Source organism: Rattus norvegicus, chromosome 12, assembly GCF_021556685.1.
Source record: "Rattus norvegicus strain SHRSP/BbbUtx chromosome 12, alternate assembly SHRSP_T2T, whole genome shotgun sequence".
NCBI lineage: Eukaryota > Metazoa > Chordata > Mammalia > Rodentia > Muridae > Rattus > Rattus norvegicus.
In genome coordinates, this window is record NC_141545.1 from 50399375 (window position 1) to 50418086 (window position 18712).

General features: G+C 49.9%; 1 protein-coding gene across 2 annotated transcripts in view; it reads left to right on the plus strand.

Annotated features, from left to right (window-relative positions):
- Window positions 1–18367, plus strand: part of Sgsm1 (small G protein signaling modulator 1) — a 65241-nt gene extending 46874 nt beyond the window's left edge. For both annotated transcript variants that reach the window (XM_087578139.1, NM_001105937.2), the window contains 6 exons: window positions 695–819; window positions 3045–3127; window positions 6094–6203; window positions 8293–8389; window positions 10564–10731; window positions 16472–18367. In XM_087578139.1, the coding sequence (XP_087434265.1) occupies window positions 695–819; window positions 3045–3127; window positions 6094–6203; window positions 8293–8389; window positions 10564–10731; window positions 16472–16560 (672 nt within the window). In that variant the 3' untranslated portion in view covers window positions 16561–18367. The remainder of the gene's footprint in view (window positions 1–694; window positions 820–3044; window positions 3128–6093; window positions 6204–8292; window positions 8390–10563; window positions 10732–16471) is intronic.
- Window positions 18368–18712: the final 345 nt, after the last annotated feature.

Genomic DNA, 18712 nt, shown 5'->3' on the forward strand with positions numbered 1-18712 from the left:
AATTTCATGTCTTAGACAGAGGGTCATTATGCACCCCAGGCTGGCCTTAAGTTCACTCTGTAACCCCAGCTTCAAACTGACAGCCATCCTCCTGCTGTAGTCTCTTGAGCACTGAGGTGGCAGATTGGTATCATCTTTAAATGCATTAAATGTATTTGTTTAATATTCTGTCTCTGATACAGCTCTGTCAGTGTCTGTCTGTCTCTCTGTCTCTCTCTGTTTCTCTGTCTTTGTTTATCTTTCTCTGTCTCTGTCTCTCTGTGTTTGTCTTTCTGTCTCTCTGTCTTTGTCTCTTTCTCTGTCTCTCTCTGTCTCTCTTTGTCTCTCTGTCGTTGTCTCTCTCTGTGTGTCTCTCTTTCTCTGTCTCTCTGTTTCTGTTTGTCTCTGTCTCTTTGTCTCTTTGTCCCTCTCTCTCTCTCTCTTTCTTTCTCTGTGTATATGTGTGCATAGGATGTAAAAGCACACATGTCTGCCTGTAACCCCAACACTCTGGGTGTTGAGGCAGGATTATGAGCCTGGGCTACATCATGAGACCCAGTCTCAAAAGAATACTCTTCCATCCCACAAAGTCAACGTAGCTTTCTCAGGAAACAAAGAGAACGAATCCAACTCCAGAGTGAGCATTTGGGAGGTGAGGGTTGGGAGTGGTGCTCGGGGGTCAGTGTCCCCTTCTTCCTCCTCCTGCCGCCCACAGCCAGAGCTACTGGACCTGTACACGGTGAACCTGCACCGCATCGAGAAAGACGTGCAGAGGTGCGACCGCAGCTACTGGTACTTCACAGCCGCCAACCTGGAGAAGCTGAGGAACATCATGTGCAGGTGCACTCCGACCAGGGGGAGGGAGGGGGTTGTGTGGTGGGAGGGGGAGGGGAGGGGTGGCATGGGGAGGAGTAGCATGGGGGAGGGGAGGGGATGAGGAGAGTGCAGGAAGAGGGATGAGGTAATAGAGTACACAGAATACAGGGAAAGGGAAGGTGGACTAATGGAAGAGATGGAGAAATAGGGAAGAGAGGAGGGGGTGGGATGATGGAGGGGTGGGAAATGGGAAGTGGAGGGGACAGAAGATATCCAGGATGGAGGTTAAGGATGGGGTGCTGTGGGGAAGATTGATCTACAGGAAATCCCCAGCTGTAACCCCCTTTGTGTCCCTGTTGATGATACCACACCAACCTGGAGGTTTCTTTCATTCACAATACCAGGAGTGAAATATGACAAATTTAAAATCAAAGGCGGAGAGAAAACAAAGCTATGCATGTTATAGAAATTATTTAAACCCTGCCAATCTTTGGTTACTGAGTTCCAGATTAAAACATAAACACACACACACACACACACACACACACACACACACACACAGACTTTATATTTTTAATAAGCCTTAAGCAGCACAATGGCTGATGTCTTAGGGTTTCTATTCCTGCACAAACATCACGACCAAGAAGCAAGTTGGGGAGGAAAGGGTTTATTCAGCTCACACTTCCACATTGCTGTTCATCACCAAAGGAAGTCAGGACAGGAACTCAAGTAGGTCAGGAAGCAGGAGCTGATGCAGAGGCCATGGAGGGGTGTTACTTACTGGCTTGCTTCCCCTGGCTTGCTCAGCTTGTTTTCTTATAGAACCCAGGACCACCAGCCCAGGGATGGCTCCACCCACAATGGGCTGGATCCTCCCACCTTGATCACTAGTTGAGAAAATGCCTTACAGCTGGGTCTCATGGAGGCATTTCCTCAACTGAGGCTCCTTTCTCTGTGATAACTTCAGCTTGTGTCAAGTTGACACGCAAAACCAGCCAGTGCAGCTGAGTAGCTGCCTACACTCCATGCTGTTAGAGTCTGCTTTCCTATTGATAACATCGTTATTACTTACTGTGTTTCATCCAGGCTGCTCTTAGCTCCAATTGGCCAACCCACAGAGCCACATTTTTATGGCTCTCCTATCCTCTTTTTTTTTTTTTTGGTTCTTTTTTTTTTTTTTTTTTTTCGGAGCTGGGGACCGAACCCAGGGCCTTGCGCTTCCTAGGCAAGCGCTCTACCACTGAGCTAAATCCCCAACCCCCTCTCCTATCCTCTTGCACCTTCTTCTCCTGCTTCCTCCAAGCCCAGGAAACCTCAACCCCACCTATGTCTCTTCTGCCCAGCTATTAGCTGTCAGCATCGTTATTCACCAGTCAGGATTAACTGGGGGGGGGGGGGGTTCAGGGTCCCAGGAGCTACCTGCAGACTCCAGGTCTTGGGGGCTCACACTTGATGCTACAATAGACAGTTAAAGACAACCCCTCCCCCCGACCCATACATACTAATTAATGCTTAGCTCTTTCTATACTTACACAGTCCAGCATTCCCTGCCTAAGGAATGGAGCCACCCACAGTGGACTGGGTCTCCCTATATCGATTAATATGTAATCAAGACAGTTCCCCACCCTCCCCTAGGCAGCTCCACCAGCCAGCGTGACAGAACTATCACACTGACTTTGCACACACCCGTTGCCTCTCTGTGCCTCCACCTCCTCCCCTGAGAAATGTGTTCTTAATGAGACTTAACTTCACACGATCATTTTGAAAGACTCAAAGATTCGAGGTGCATACAGGGCTGGGTATATTGTCGAGGCCCAGAGGTCCAGAGCTATTTCTCAGGAGGACTGATCCAGATTTCTGACAGGATCAGTAGGGAAAAATCTCTGAGTCACTCACTCATCTGTGTAAAGTGACTGCCTCCAGTAGCCAGAGAATAAGAAGCACTTGGAAGGGATGTATGGGACTGAGTGGAGGGGTGGATGACACTCTGATCCCATACACCCATGACAGCACCCCAGGCTGGTGGGGCACCTGCAGAGTCCTGTGCTCCGTGATGCCTGCTTGGACAGGTTGGCTCTGATGGCTGCACCTAGGATGTATGGTGACACTGAGGGTGGCCATCAGGCTGAGGTTTGGAGGGCAGGCTGGGAGAAAGCAGCAAGGAGTGGGCAGAGAAGCTGACCAGGAGAGGGGAGGCTGTGTGGGGATGCAGGGCGTGGCACACTCAATATGCCCGGGTTCTCCTGCAGCTACATCTGGCAGCACATCGAGATTGGCTATGTCCAGGGCATGTGTGACCTCTTGGCTCCGCTGTTGGTCATCCTGGATGACGGTGAGTGTGCCCCCTCCCCCCAGCGCCCCGTAGGAAGGGAAGGGTCAGCCTCACCTTGTGTCATCATGGACTGGGCCAGGATGGAGACACAGCAGGCCTGCCTGGTGGACATCTCCCAGCCCCAGCAGTGCAAGATGTCCTTGTGTCCCACCGTGCCTGGCACTGTGACCCACCTGGCTGAGCCACTGCTTGACCAGGAATGAGAACAAAGTAAAACTGGTCCAGACGGTGTCCTAGGATGAGGTCTACCGAATGGTGTCAGACTGAAGAAGACTCCTCCACGGGCTCTTTCTTTTTTTTTTTTTCTTTCTTTTTTTTTCTTCCTTTCTTTCTTTTTTTTTTTTTTTTTTTTTTTGGTTCTTTTTTTCGGAGCTGGGGACCGAACCCAGGGCCTTGTGCTTCCTAGGCAAGCGCTCTACCACTGAGCTAAATCCCCAACCCCCAAGGGCTCTTTCTTAAATGAAGGGAGGGAGAGAGTGGGTGGAGGGAAGAAGGAAGGAAAGAGACGAAAAAGAAAAGCAAGATAATCCAGATGTTACCAGCTCACTTGGCAATGCCAGCCTCTCACATAAGGCCAGGCACCTTACACTCGCCCTGATGTCTACATCAGACAGAATTATTATAGGGAAATGTCAGACGTGTACCTCTCATGAATATAAAGGCAAAAAGTCTCCAAAAAAAAAATCAGCAAACTCAACACAACAAGATATAAAAGATTACACTGAGTGACCAAGTGGAGCTTATCCCAGGAATTCAAGGGCAGTTCAATATCCAAGCATCAATCATTGTAAGCCAGGACTTGACTGTAAAAGACGCAGGCAGGGTGGGTGTGGTGGCTCTGCCTGTGGTCCCAGCTCTCAGGAGGCAGAGGCAGGAGGGTCAGAGGTTCAAAGTTATCCTTGACCAAAGTGAATTTGATGGTGTCCCAAAATGTTAAAAGAAAAAAAGGGGCAGGGGGAAGGGTGGAGAGATGGCTCAGTGGTTAAGAGCACTGACTGCTCTTCCAGAGGCCCTGAGTCCCATTCCCAGTAACCACATGGTAGCTCACAATGACCTGTTATGGGATCTGGCGTCCTCTTCTGGTGTGTCTGAAGATAGTGACAGTGTACTCACATAAAATAAATAAATAAATCTTTTTTCAAAAACAGAAAAAGGAAGAACAATTGAAAAGGAACTACAATTATCGATGGTGTCCCAGTTATTATGCAGATAATATGACTTAATGGGGAAAAATCCAAAGAATAAGAAAACACAAGTGGGTTTGCCAGGGTTGTAGAAAGCAAGACCAGTAAGCAGAAAGCTTGTATGTCTACACAGCTGAGCTGAACAATCCCAACGTGAAATTAAGCAGGCAACTCCACGTGTGATGTCTCCCGAAGACCAACACATTTTTAATACCTCTAAAGGGTCCGGTTTACACGTTAAACACCACAAAACATTGTTGGACAGAAGGGAGGAAACCTAAAGAGGGGGCTGTCTCCGACCACGGCTAGACATTGGCAAGGAGCATTGTCCTCTGTACTGTCTGCAGATTCTGAAAGCCCCAGCAAAATGCCCAGGTGCAGAGGCAGGGTGGTTCAGTAGGTAAAGGCGTTGTCACCAAGCCTGAGGACCCGAGTTTGGTCCCTGGGACTCACATGGCAAAAGGAGAGAAACAATTACCACAAGTTATACAAACACACACACACACACACACACACACAAACACACACACACACACACACACACAAACACACACACACAGAGAGACAGAGACACAGAGAGAGACAGAGACAGAGAGAGACAGAGAGACAGAGAGAGAGACAGAGACAGAGAGACACAGAGACAGACAGAGACAGAGAGAGACAGAGACAGAGAGACAGAGACAGAGAGACAGAGACAGAGAGACAGAGACAGAGAGACAGAGACAGAGTGTTACATTGCCTCCAGGAGGGCCTGCACATAGGTGCTGAACTGAAGCTAAGAGTCTGAAAAGAAACATTTGCAGTTAATGTTCTGCTGACTGACCAGAGTTCAGACTCATTTCAACTCCATAAACTCGTTTTGTCGCATTTAACCTATTGCTACCACAGTGACCGGAAACCCACATGCAAAGCATGGCAGACCCCTGCCTCACGCTACACACAAGGAATGCACTTGAAATCATCCCCAGAAAGCCCCAGGATGGCAGAACCCTCAGAAGCAAGTGTTCAAGTGAACACTCGTGTCTTTGCTGGGACAGTCGATACTGGTCAGTCGAGGAACCAAACCAGCCTCGTCTGCGTGAAGTCCTCTGAAAAGTGTTTCCTCTCAGACAGCACAGACAAAAAAAACCTGGTCCACGGCGTGGGCCCAAGCTGGCAACCAAGTTTGGTAAACCACAAGAGTGTCACAGGTGGCACTGGTTTTGAGGGGATAAAGAAGTCTTGGAACAACTGAGGCACGGCTCCATGAAAGACTGCCTCTCAGTGGCCTCTCTTCTCCCGACGTTACTTAGGGAAACAGGAAAAAATTACCTTTTTCCACATAGGTTTTCAAATGCTTTCTTGATCGATGTAAACAGGTATTCTAGGCAGCATTTGCCAAAGGAGTTTGGCCTTTCTTTACAGACCGGCAACCAAAGCCCTTGCTAGATTGATGGTGAGTTTTGAACTCGCAGACTTGAAAATTCCATGAATGGGTAGAATTTCTGAAAGAATAAGATGAGTACCAACAAAGCAGTGTGGGCTTTGTGTCACAGCCAGTGGGGATCTTTAAAAGGAGCATCTGCGTCTGAAGGAGCTGTTCTCCCCAGTGGCTCTAAGGCAAGATCCGTGACCCACTAAGGGTTGGCAAGCATCTGAGGAAGTGGCCTTTGCTGGGCCCTTCCTGGCTGCCTGCCTCTAGAGTGGCTGTGGACCCTGTTGTGGGCCTGACACTTACCTCTTCAGGAGCTCCAGTGCCTGAGGCCATGGCATGACTAACCTGATGTCTTGTGCTGCCCCCAGAGGCCCTAGCCTTCAGTTGCTTCACAGAACTCATGAAGAGGATGAACCAAAACTTCCCCCATGGAGGCGCCATGGACACACACTTCGCCAACATGAGGTCTCTGATCCAGGTAGGACCTCATGTCCTGCTCTGACTTTGGGGGGTGGATACAAGGTGGGCAGCTGAGGGTATGGCTTAGCTCTCAGAGTGCTTGCACACAGAAGCGCCTGGTTAATCGTTCATTCATAACGGATAGCATGACGCAGTACAGCTTTTTCAGATATCCTTGCTCTCGCTTTACCCCCTTCTGCATTTACCTCCTTCCCATCCCTAATTGGAGGCCCCCGTTTCCACCCCCTCTCAGATCAGCTGTACCCCACTACTCCCCTCTCTGTTTCTCCCTGTCCTCCCTACCCTGGCAATGGTCCCCTTTACCTTCCTTCTCTGTAGTTACCGAGGCTGTGGTCTCACATCTGGAGCTCTGGAGCTAGGAGGGTCAACTGAGAGAGAGAGCATATGTCTGTCTGAGTCTGGGTCATTCAATGTGATCTCCCCTGGTTCCATCCATTGACCACCAAAGCTCATGATTTCATTTTTTCTGTCGGGCTGAACAGCATCCCATAGTGGATATGGGGCGTTTTCCATTGTCAGTTTGTTGGTCGAAGGACGTTGGGTTGTATCCACATCCTAGCTGTTGTAAGTAGAGCAGCAGCAGACATGGCCGGACAAATGCCAGCAGAGTCAGGTGTGGAGTCCTTCAGGCAAAGCCAGGGTGTGGAGCAGCTGGGCCATGAGTTCGATGTATTTTTAGCTGTTTGAGATTCTCCACACTAGTTTCCATCGGAGGTGGGTTTGCGTTACATTCCCACCAACACCGAGTCCCTCTCCAACTCTGGCTGGCTGGTTTGTTTATCTTAGCCATGCTGATCGAGGTAAGATGAAATCTCAGTGTTCTTTCGGTCTGCATTTCCCCCAGCTGCCAGTCAGAATCCACAAGAGGCAGGCCCAGCAGCCAGGCTGGGCTCTGCAGGAGAATCCACGCAGGCCGGAGCTCTGGGTGGTGTAGGGGGATCCTGCTCAAGCCCAAGGCAGCCCTTGCTGCTGCCTCAATGGGATCAAAAAAGCCACCAGGTATTCTGCATACAAAAGGTAGAAGAATTGGGGCCTGTGAGGTAAAAGTGACCGCTACCAAAACCGAAGGCCTCAGCCTGAGCACTTGAGCCCACAGGTATGAGGAAAGAATTGACACAGTCCTCTGATACACACGCATGTGTACACACATACTGCATATCATAAACACCCCCCACATACACACCTATATGCACATGCACACTCACCATACCACACACACACACATATACCACACATAGTGCACACACACACTATATACCACACAACACACATACTATACACACACAACACACAACACACATACACACAACACACATACTATACACACACAACACACATACACACAACACACATACTATACACACACAACACACATACACACATCACACACACACAACACACATACCACACACACACTCCATACCACACACACATATATACCACACACAGTGCACACATGCACACACTCATACTACACAACAAGCATGTATATACACACCACACAAACACATACCATACACACACACATACTACACAGCATAAACACATTTACCACACACCACATACACATTCACACCACACCACACATATACACACACACCACAGATACAAACATACACACCAAAGACAGAGACATAGAGAGAGGAAAAAAGACAGCCTAGCACAAGATAAAGGACCAGAGTTCAGATCTCCAGCACCTTGTGAAAGCCGAGCCTGGTGTGCCTTTTAAGCCCACTGCTGGGGAAGTAGAGGCAGCAACTGCATGGCTCTGTATTCCCAGCAGCCATGCAGGAGAGTTCTGTTTTCTCTGAATCCTTGCCAACACTTGTTACTGTCTGTCACTTTGGCTTTAGCCATCTCAGTGAGTGCAAGGTTGTCTCTCATTCTCTGACTTGCTGCCCCTGACGTTGAACCAGCCGTAGGCTGGACACTGTAAAAAATCTCTGGAGAGACGTCTGTGCCCTTTGCTCACTGTTAACTGTACCTGGCTGCTGAGGGCTGACCGGCATGCAGGGTCGTGGATCCTGCTGTCCCCTCTGGGCCATCCGTTTCCCAGGGGACTGACAGACCTGCCCTCCCTCCGACAGATCCTGGACTCTGAGCTCTTCGAGCTGATGCATCAGAACGGCGACTACACCCACTTCTACTTCTGCTATCGCTGGTTCCTGCTAGATTTCAAACGAGGTACAGACTCCGTCTTGTCCCCAGACTCCTTGTAGTAGAATTTCTTGGGTGACGATGAGTGGGAGGGGGAGGCTGACAGGACACCCGAGGGAAGGGCATCTGTCTATCTTGGAACAAGCCTTATCAAAAAGTGACTGTGCAGTAGGGGCCATGAAATCCTGGCCTCGGGATATGGGGGACCGCTCAGTCATTCAAGTGCTGTTGCACAAACAGGAAGACCTGAGTTCAAATCCCCAGCACCCACATAAGAGGCCAGGTATGGCAGCCAGTGAGACAGTAAGGGTGCTTGCTTGCTACCAGGCTGGATGACCTGAGTTTGATCCTGGGACCCACTTGATTAAAAGAGAGAACTGACTCCCACAAGTTGTCCTCTGACCCCCACACTATAATGGGTAGAATTGAAGAAATTTTAAAAGCCAAGTGCAGCCATGCGTGTCTGTGGTACAGTAGTGGGGAGGCACTGTGATGCAAGCTGGCCACGAGAGCTTCCTGGCCAGCCAGCCCACCCAGCCGCATTGCTGAGCTCTGGAGGTGGAGATTGATAGAGGATGATATCCATACCAGGCCTCCACAGGCACGCTCAAGCACGCGTGCGCGCACACACACACACACACACACACACACACACACACACACGCACACGTACACGTGTGCTCCTGTTTCACAGGTGAAGAAACTAAGAAGTCCAATAGGAAGCTACCAATGGGTAGGGGAGCGGGAAGCCAGGGTCCAAGCTTGACTGCATCCATCTCTGGGGACAGGTCCCTCCCATCTGCCTCTCTGTTTAGTACAGACCCCAAACTCATGAGTTGTGGTGACTTCAAGCACACATCACCCCTGACTGGGGTGTCGCCTCCGAACATGTGCTATTGTGCTAACCTGGGATGGGTCCAGGAACACCTGGCGTGTGTGGTGGTATTGACTACTTGCCCTACACTGTGTAGCGCCATTGCTCATCTCATCTCTGGTACCTTACCATGACCAGCTGGCCCTATGAAAAGTTGAGGTGCAGAGAGGCTGGAGGCACACAGCCCCAGCCCACAGCTCCTGGCTGGTGAATGAAAAGTTGCAGCTAAAGCCAGCTTACTGGATTTGGTAGCCTTGCTCCTAAGGCAGTGGTTCTCAATCTGTGGATCACAACCCCCAGGGGGTTGTCAAATAATCCTTTCACAGGGGTTGCATAAGACCATCTGAAAACATGCATTTCCTATGGTCTGGGGAACTGAAGAAGCAGATGTCAGCACTGGCACCGATAGGCATACTGTTGCAAAATATGTAACTTGGTGTTGTTATATTAACACTGTTACCTGTGCTACACCATGCTTCAAGACAAAGTTTCACATTTGTAACTACCGATAAATATTTCACAACATATAATTACATACTTTTGTGATTAATCACTATGCTTTAATTATGTTCAATTTGCAACAATGAAAATACATCTGCATATCAGATATTTACATTAGGTTTTGTAACAGTAGCAAAATGCCAGTTACAAAGCAATGAAAATAATTTTATGGTTGGGGGATCACCACAACATGGAGAACAGTACTAAAGGGTCACAGCAGGGCTGGAGAGATGGCTCAGTGGTTAAGAGCACTGACTGCTCTTCCAGAGGTCCTGAGTTCAATTCCCAGCAATCACGTGGTGGCTCACAACCATCTGTAATGGGATCCGATGCCCTCTTCTGCTGTGTCTGAAGACAGCAATACGCACATAAAGTAAATAAATGCTTCTTTAAAAAAAAAAGGGGGGGTCACAGCGTTTAGGAAGGTTGAGAACCACTGGCGGAAGGACTCTAACATCTCTGTGCTAGGCTGAGGCAGCAGCGAGCTTGCTTATGTTATGTACAGGTCGCTGAGAGCCATTGGTGCGTGCCCCTGGAGACAGAGAAAGGACAGTAGCAGAGGGCAGGGCAGGGACAGGCCCCTGCCAGTCAAACCCACTTATGCTCAGATTCTTCACACAGGAACCTTAGATCCAGGCCACAGATGGGGAAACTCGGGGTCAGGCAGCAGGGTCCAGGTCTCCAGCCTCCCCAGCCACGGTTCTGCCTGGTCTGGGACAGTCAGCTAGGGAACTAGGATGCGTGCAAGGAGGACTAGGAAAGACAGGCCCTGCACTCTGTCCTGGACCAGCTCCTACATATGTGCATGTGTGTCTGTGTCCCGCAGAACTGGTCTATGATGACGTCTTCTCCGTGTGGGAGACTATCTGGGCGGCTAAGCACGTGTCCTCCGCCCACTACGTGCTGTTCATCGCGCTGGCACTGGTGGAGGTCTACCGAGACATCATCCTGGAGAACAATATGGACTTCACCGACATCATCAAGTTCTTCAATGGTACCAAGGGGCGTGAGCAGGGTGGGATGTCCCGGGGCGGGGCTCCCTAGGGGCGGGGCACCCAGGGATGAGGCTCCCTGGGAGCAGGGCTCCCCGGAACAGAGGTGGGGTTCCCCAGGAACAAGGCTCCTCAGGAACTGGACTCCCCAGCCTGGAACAGGCTCCCTAGGGGCAGGGCTCCCTAGGGAAGCTCCCCAGAGGTGGGGCTCTCTAGAGGTTCCTGATGGCAGCAGCTTGGCAGATCCCAGTCATTCGGGAGTGTGGGGATGCACATTTAACACTTGGGTGTTGGGACCTGAACCCATGTCCTCTGCTAGCACAGAAAGGGCCTTCACTCACCAAGTGTCTTCCCAGTCCCTGGTACCCCCTTGGCGCTTTATCAAGGAACCTGGTAGATCTCAACACACACCCCAGGTGTATTTTTCTCCAGGCTGAGACTCTGCGGCAATGCCTGGCTCCACCACTGGCCAGCTCTGCCCAGCTCTGCCCATTGGCAAGGGGATGCCCTATCTCTGAGTGTCTATTATATCATCTGTGAAACACCAGGATCTACCCCACTGGAGTTCATGAGTAGGGAAAACCTGGGCACAGAGATGCTCTTGGAGTGGTGAGGCCCCAACAGGCCTCTGGGAAAGGCCTTGTCTAAATGGCCTCCCTGGGTCTCAGTTCTTCAGGGAGACAGTGTTGCAAACACCTCCTCCCTCAAGGGAAGTCTAGAGAATTAATGATGAGCTATGAAAAAGTCCTTCACAGGTAGCTGTGCCCACAAGAGGCCCAGTAAACATGAAGCAAATGCTGTTGTCAACCCCACTTAAACATTAATTAAATACTAAAAGCCAGGGCTGGGTGGCTGCTCTGTCATAGAGCACTGGCAAGCACTAGGCCCTGGGCTTCACCCCAAAACTTAAAGACTAAAGAAAGTTCCAGATAAACAAGAGACCCCACCTTGTGCCCAACCTTGGAAACATTGCTAGATTCCTTTCAAGTCATCTTTTTCTTTTGGGATAATTTTGGATTTTGGCCACCTACCACAATTTTATATTTAGGACTGTTCTTTGATTTACCAAGGAAGGTTACAAACAAAGGTGGCACCAAACAGTGGTGCCCATCTCCCAGCTTCCTTTCGGTCACTGCCTAATGCGTTTCTGGAATGTTCAGCGCCAAAACTCAGAAACCAACTTTGGCAGACTGTGAGTTTCACCTGTGCCAGAAACGAACCAGGAAGCCACACGGGATTCAGTGCAGTCCTCAAACACAACACAAACACACCTTGAGCCGGTGTGAGCCGGTTGCCAGAGTACTTGTTTAGCATCCATGAAGTCTGGCACTGTCACACCCATGTAAACGGGGCATGGTAGTGCAGAGCTGCAGTTCAGTTCCCACCCTGGAAATACAGTTGAGATGATCAGGATATCATATTTGCATTATCTGTCATCAGTAATAGATGGTCTGCTGTTTCCTGGCTGTTGGGATTAGAGAGCAGCAGTGGGCATGACTGAGGCAGTGTCTGATGGCCCAGCCAGTGTCTGAGGGCCCAGCCAGAGTCTGATGGTCCAGCCATTTTCTGATGGCCCAGCCAGTGTCTGAGGGCCCAGCCATTGTCTGAGGGCCCAGCCAGTGTCTGAGGGCCCAGCCAGTGTTTGATGGCCCAGCCAGTCTCTGTACAGTAGGCTGTTGAGTCCTTTGACCATATGCCAAGGAGTGGTGCATCTGAGTCATGGGGTAGATTTCTTTTCAAGGTTTGGAGAATGTTCTACAATGGTTTCTAGAGCATCTGGGCCAGTTTGCACTCCCAGCAACCCTTGGGTGAGCCTGGCCAGCATTTCTATCTGTTGCCCCACTGCTCTTTGCCATTCTGACAAGGGTGGGGGAAGTAGGGGTGAGGGGTGGGGGGAGCAGACGAAACTACACCTACATCTTTCTGATTGCTAAGAATGAACTTTTTTTTGTTGCCACTTTGTATCTCTCCTTTTGAGAACTGTTCAGTTCTCAGTCGCATTTTTCTAAGTAGGGTTGTCTGTTTTCCCCGAGTCTTTTGTTGTTTGTTTGTTTTAGCTCTTTGTATATTCTTGACATTACTTCTCTGCCAGGTAGATTACCGGTAAACATCCCATCCCACTCTGTAGCTTTCCTCTTCCTCCTTTGCTGTAAGGGAGCTCCTCAGTTCTGTGAGACCCCACTTATCAACTGTTGGCCTTAATTTGTAAGCAGTTGAGCTCTATTCACAAAGTCTTTTCCTACACTGACATCCTATAGGGACCTCATATGTTTTTTTTTTCTAGAAGCTTCAGTGTCTCATGTTTCACATTGAGGTCTGACTCTGTTAGGATCTCTATTGCTTGGAAGAAAGACCGTGCAGAGCGCAGAGCGAGCAACCTCAGGTTGAACCGGTTTATTCAGCTCACATGTCCATAGCTGTTCACTATCAAAGGAAGTCAGGACAGGAACTCAAGCAGGGCAGCAATCTGGAGTCAGGAGCTGATGTAGAGGCCACTGAGGGGTGCTGCTTGCTGACTTCTTCCCATGGCTTGCTCAGCCTACTTACAGAACTCAGGACCACCAGCCAGGATGGCTCCAACCACGGTGGGCAGGACCATCCCCCATCAATCACTAATTAGGAAGATGCCCCACAGGTTTGCCTACAGCCCAGGCTTACGGAGGCATTTTCTTAATTGAGAATGACTTCAGCTCCTGTTAAGTTGACATAAAACTATCCAGCACAAGGTGTTCGATGGAGTTAGGTTTTGTGTGGGATGATAGACGGGGTCTAGTTTCATTCTTCTAGCATGTGAACAATGAGGCCTCCCAGCAGGATGTTTGAAGACATCTTTACTCCAATGTCTGCTTTTGTGTCTTTATCAACTGTCAGTAGAAGTTATTTGCAAGCGCTCTGGTCTTCTGTTTTTGTGCCACTTCTTTCTTTTTTGTGACAGGACCAAGCTGTTTTTATGGCCATGGTTCCGTAATATATCCAGAGACCCGGAATGTTAACCCCATCAGCACTGTCCTTTCTGACCTAGGTTGCTTTGGCTATCCAGGGTCTTCCATGGTTCCTCATGGAGTTTGAGGTGTTTTTTTCTATTTCTGTGAAGATCGTGATGGGGATTTTGATTGGGGGTTGCACCGAATCTGTAAATGCTCTTAAGGGAGTTCTCATCTCCACTGTATTAATTCTGCTAATCCATGGCTTTCTGTTTTCCAGTCTCCCCTCGGTCTTTGTTCAGAGGCGTAAAGACTTTTATGGTGGAGGCCCCTCGCCTGTTCAGTTAGGTTTATTCCTGGCCATCTTACCTTCTTCGAGGCTGTCGTGAATTGAGTGTGTCTGTGATCTCTTTCGGTACAGTCATCCTCTTACAGGAAGAGCACCAGTTCCGTGAGTTCCTTCTGCCTCCGACCACGTTGCTGGAAGTGCTGACCATTTCTCAAGGTTCTGTGGTAGACTTTCTAACTCCTTTCACATACAGTATCATGCCGTCTGCAGAGAGAAATAGTTTGGCTTCTTCGGGTTGTATCGATGACAGCGCTGTCTTCTTGCTGACTTTAATGGGGTTGCTTTGAGTTCTTCTCCTCTTAGGACAACGTTGACTGCGGGTTTGTCACACAGAATCTTTATTATGTTGAGTTACATAATCCCCACACAGACAGACAGACAGACAGACAGACAGACAGACACACACACACACACACACACACCCCAGCCCTATTCCCTCTAGGACTTTAAACATGAAGGTATGCTGGATTTTGTTAAAGGCTTTTTCTGAGGACCAGGATGTCTGCTGTGAGAGAGCATCTGCTCTACATGATACGGAAGCTGCATCCATAAAATCTAAGAGGATTTGGTCACTTACACAAGATCAGAACCAGGCAGCACCCACTGGCAAGTCAACAAGGGTGGGAGAAATCTCCCAAGGCGACACTTCTGAGTGAGGAGCTACCGGCATTTAAAAGCCCCTGAGAGAGGAAGCAAGAATCAGTCTCCCCCAAGGATGAGCCCCGCTAATAGGTTATACCCAGTCCCAAGAGGTCATATCATATGGGTATATGTGCTCTCATATAAATGGACTCAGTTGCATGCATTTACACACACACATATACAGACACATATGTAGCAATAATAATTATTCTTAGCCATGAATTTGAAAGGAAGGTGGAGGATACAGGAGGAGTTGTAGGAGGAGAGCAAGGGGTAGAATTATATAAACATGGCAGTCACGTATGAATCTTCAGAAAACTGAATTAAACTTGAAAAAAAAAAGTCTTAACTGATCAGAAGTTCAAGGTCATCCCCTGCAGATAGCTAAATGCAAGGACAGCCTGGGCCATAAGTTCAAGGCCAGCCTGGGCCATGTCAGGCCCTGCCCCCTCCCCTCCTTGTGCACCCCTTCTTTTGCACACTCGTCTGTTTCTGTTGTTACCACCACAGAATCCAGTTGCATGTACTCTTTCAAAAAGTATCTCTTTGAAGCACTCTCTTTCAAGGCTTCAATGTGCAGTCACACACCTATCTTATAACTTACTAAGTGTCGTTGGTTCAGTTTGAAGATGTGACAGAAAGCCCAAAGCAACCCACATCTTAACCCAATCCTCCTGCCTCAGCATTCCAAACTTCCTCAGTCCAGGACACCCCTAGCTTTTCCGAGACACGCACCCAGAGCAGCCCAAGTTCCCAACGGTAAGGAGGGAGGTCCACACCATGTGACACCTTTGTCCCATCCTCACTACTCAGAAAGTCTCTGGCACACGCAACCTGAGGGGAAGCCCTCACCTCACGTGGTTCCTGGCTCTAGAATACACACGCCGTTCGGGCTGTGCACAGCTTTGCCTTCTGATGAGGTCACACGACCCCACCACCCCCCACTTCCCTCAGACTTTCACACCATCCTTGCTTTTATCCCAGCAGCCCCACTCCCACCCCAAAACCTAACATTGTCTAGACCGAACACCACTTGGAAGAACTTAGAAGATGTACGGTGAACTCTCTGCAGCCAGCAGGTGTGTCGAGCTGACAGCTTCAGAGTGTTGCTGAGATCTCTTCCAAGTGACCGCATAATCCCACAATGCCCCGAGACCTCGAGATCTCACTAGGATCCCTTAGGGGTTCCTCAGCGCTGCTTTAGGAACTGTGGTCTTAGCTTTTTGTTTTATCTTCTTTTTCTCTTTGTGAAATGGTTTCTCTGTGATAAAGTCAAGCTTTGGATTATTCTGTGTGCAAAGCTTTGAAGATCTTAGCATTTATGTGGCTCTCCCTATTTCTTCCCCTCTCTTCCCCCATCCATGGCTTTGATCATTTTGGCAGAATCGTTAAGAATCTGGTACATGCCTGGTCTTACCTTTTAGTTTTGAGACAAAGTCTTGTTATGTATCCTGGCTAGCCTTCTTCCCTCAGCTTCCCCAATGCTGGGATTATTACAGGTGTTTCCTATGGTGTCCCGGCCTGACATGGGCTTCGTAAAGTATTCAGACATTCTCCCTTCAGGGAAGGGTCTCCTAGCACAGTCTGACCCTGGTAAGGTCTCACCAGGCAGCATCTCTTTGTTTCCATGGTGGTGTTGTGAAAACACCTTCCTGTTTACAATGTTACAATCCTAGCTGCACAGATGGGGAGGCCAAGGTCTGCAGGTGCATGTCTCCTCCCAGAGTCACTTTGTGGCAGGAATACCCTAGAGTCCACATCAGGAGCCAGACCTGTCTCCCAGGGGCCTACACTCAAGGCTGCTCACAAGTGTTTCTCCTCTTTCAGAAATGGCCGAGCGGCACAATGCAAAGCAGATTCTGCAGCTTGCCCGGGACCTCGTGCATAAGGTGCAGATTCTGATTGAGAACAAGTGAAGATCTGCTGTCGTCCGCCCCCTCCCTCCCTCCTGCAGCCCAGCACAAGGCCCTGGCGTCTGTGGACCAGCGTGGACCTCTGTGCAGAGAGCCATGCTCTTATCCTTGGCCACTGGGCAGTGAGTGGGGTAGAGAAGAACCCATCTTGGCCTTACGTTTTTCCTGTTTGACCAAAGAGTGCCCAAGTCTGGGATTTCCCCACTTCTTGGGAGTTGAGGTTGTGAGTGGGTAGAGGTGGCCTCTGGCTCTGTTCTTCCTTTCCTGTTTCTTCCTCATCTGTACAGGAGAGGCCTTTGGGGTTTCCTCTGCACCCAGCAAGGAAGGACCTTTGGAGGTGTTCCAGAACCTTCCTGCCAGACTGGCTTGAAGCAGGCTGTCCCCATAGGCATTGCTCACATTCAGAGTCCCAGGTGTTTTCAAGCGTCACCCCTGCCTTCAAGCCACCAGGTCTCATCCCCCACCCCCAATCTCCCGAGGTGACTCCGATGCCCCCTTATAGTTTGTGTGCCCCACCCAAGAACCTCTGGCTTGCAGGAGGGGCTACCAGCATGTCTCTGTGTATCCTCACTCGAGGCCTGTTCTGTCGTGCCCCTGGCAGAAGCTTCTGACTCAGCCCTGCCTGAGTCCCCGATCTAACGATCTAACTCCCTGTGTTTCCGACTTTTCTCTCTCCGCTGCCAAGAGACTCTCTTAAGAAAGGGCATCTCTCTTAAGAAGGTGCCCTGGAGATCCAGGAAGAGATTGCAGGAGCTCCTGATGAGAGCCCAACCCTTCCTGTCCCACCCCCCCGGGGAGACATCCCCACCATCACTGGTGGTCTGGGCTCAGAAGCCTTCGGACTTGGTAGGAGCCATGCTCAGCAAGGTTGGGTTTTCTCTAAGCACTTTGTTCACTCAGGACAGAGGAGGGATGAGCGAGGGGGTTGGCCCATGGCAGGGTTTGTCTGTGTTCCTTGATGGAGAGCTTGGAACCAGGGCTGGATCTGAGGACATTCCCTCCCCACCTTCACACCAAGACCTGCTTATCCACACACTGACCCCCATTGAGCTTTCGTACCTGCATCCTGGGTGCAGCGGAAATCAACACTCCTAGTCTAAACTTGTCCCCAGGATCTGCAGCCTCTGGGACAATCAAGAAATGGCAGGGAGGATTTTATGAGGAGATATACATGGCTTGAGGTATCTTCAGGCTGGAGCCCCACTCTGTCCGCTTCCTGTGACCTCCCACTCCCACCCCCGCCCCACCTCCCGAATCAGATCCTCTGTCTCATATGCAGGGGGCAGGGTGGATAGAGAGAGCCTTGTAATCTCCATGGAAGACTGAGGCTGCTTCGGCCCCACTTGTGCCCAGGGAGGTGGCCAATGAGCACAGTCACCGGTGTAGAGTTCCATGCGCCTTCCAGCTAGGTCCCCCAGCTTCCCAAGATGGGGGAAGACAGGCCGTCAGATAAAAGTTTATTTTGCCGGTGCAGAAGGGGTATTTTAGCACAGCCAGGTCCGGACCTCCTGACCCTTATTTATTTATTTTTATAACTGACCAGCGTGGAGTATAGCACAAGATTCCCCTCCGCCTCCCTCGTGCCTCCCGAGCGTGCGCTTGTGGTTCCGAGTGCCTCGTATTTATTCAATTTACCAGCCGATGACGTCTGTGTGCAGTGTTCCCTGGTGTCCTGGAGTTGGGCATGGGGTGGGGGGAGCGGCTTCCTCCTGCCCAAGGAGTTCTCTTTTTAACGTTGCCCAAGTGTCTTGTAAATGTTCTTTGCCAAGATGACTATTCAGAGCAAATATATCTGAGCAGAAAAACATAAGCATGGGTCTAATTATTCGCTTGTTTATGTTGTTTTGTTTTGTTTTGACGCACTGTGTAGCCCTGGCTAGCCCGGGACTTGCTCTATAGACCAGATTGGCCTTGAACTCAAGACATTCCCCTGCCTCTGCCTCCCAAGTGCTGGGATTAAAGATGGGTGCCACCGTGCTCAGCATTTGGGAAGCAGCTGGAGCGGTGGGGGAGAGGAGGCAAGGTTTCATGTAGCCCAGGCTAGCCTTTATATCCAACATAGGCAGCCTGAAGCTGACTTTGCACTCCTGATCCTCCCAACTGCTGTGATTATAGGCATGCCCCACCTCAGATTTTTGGCTTGGGGAAGAATCAG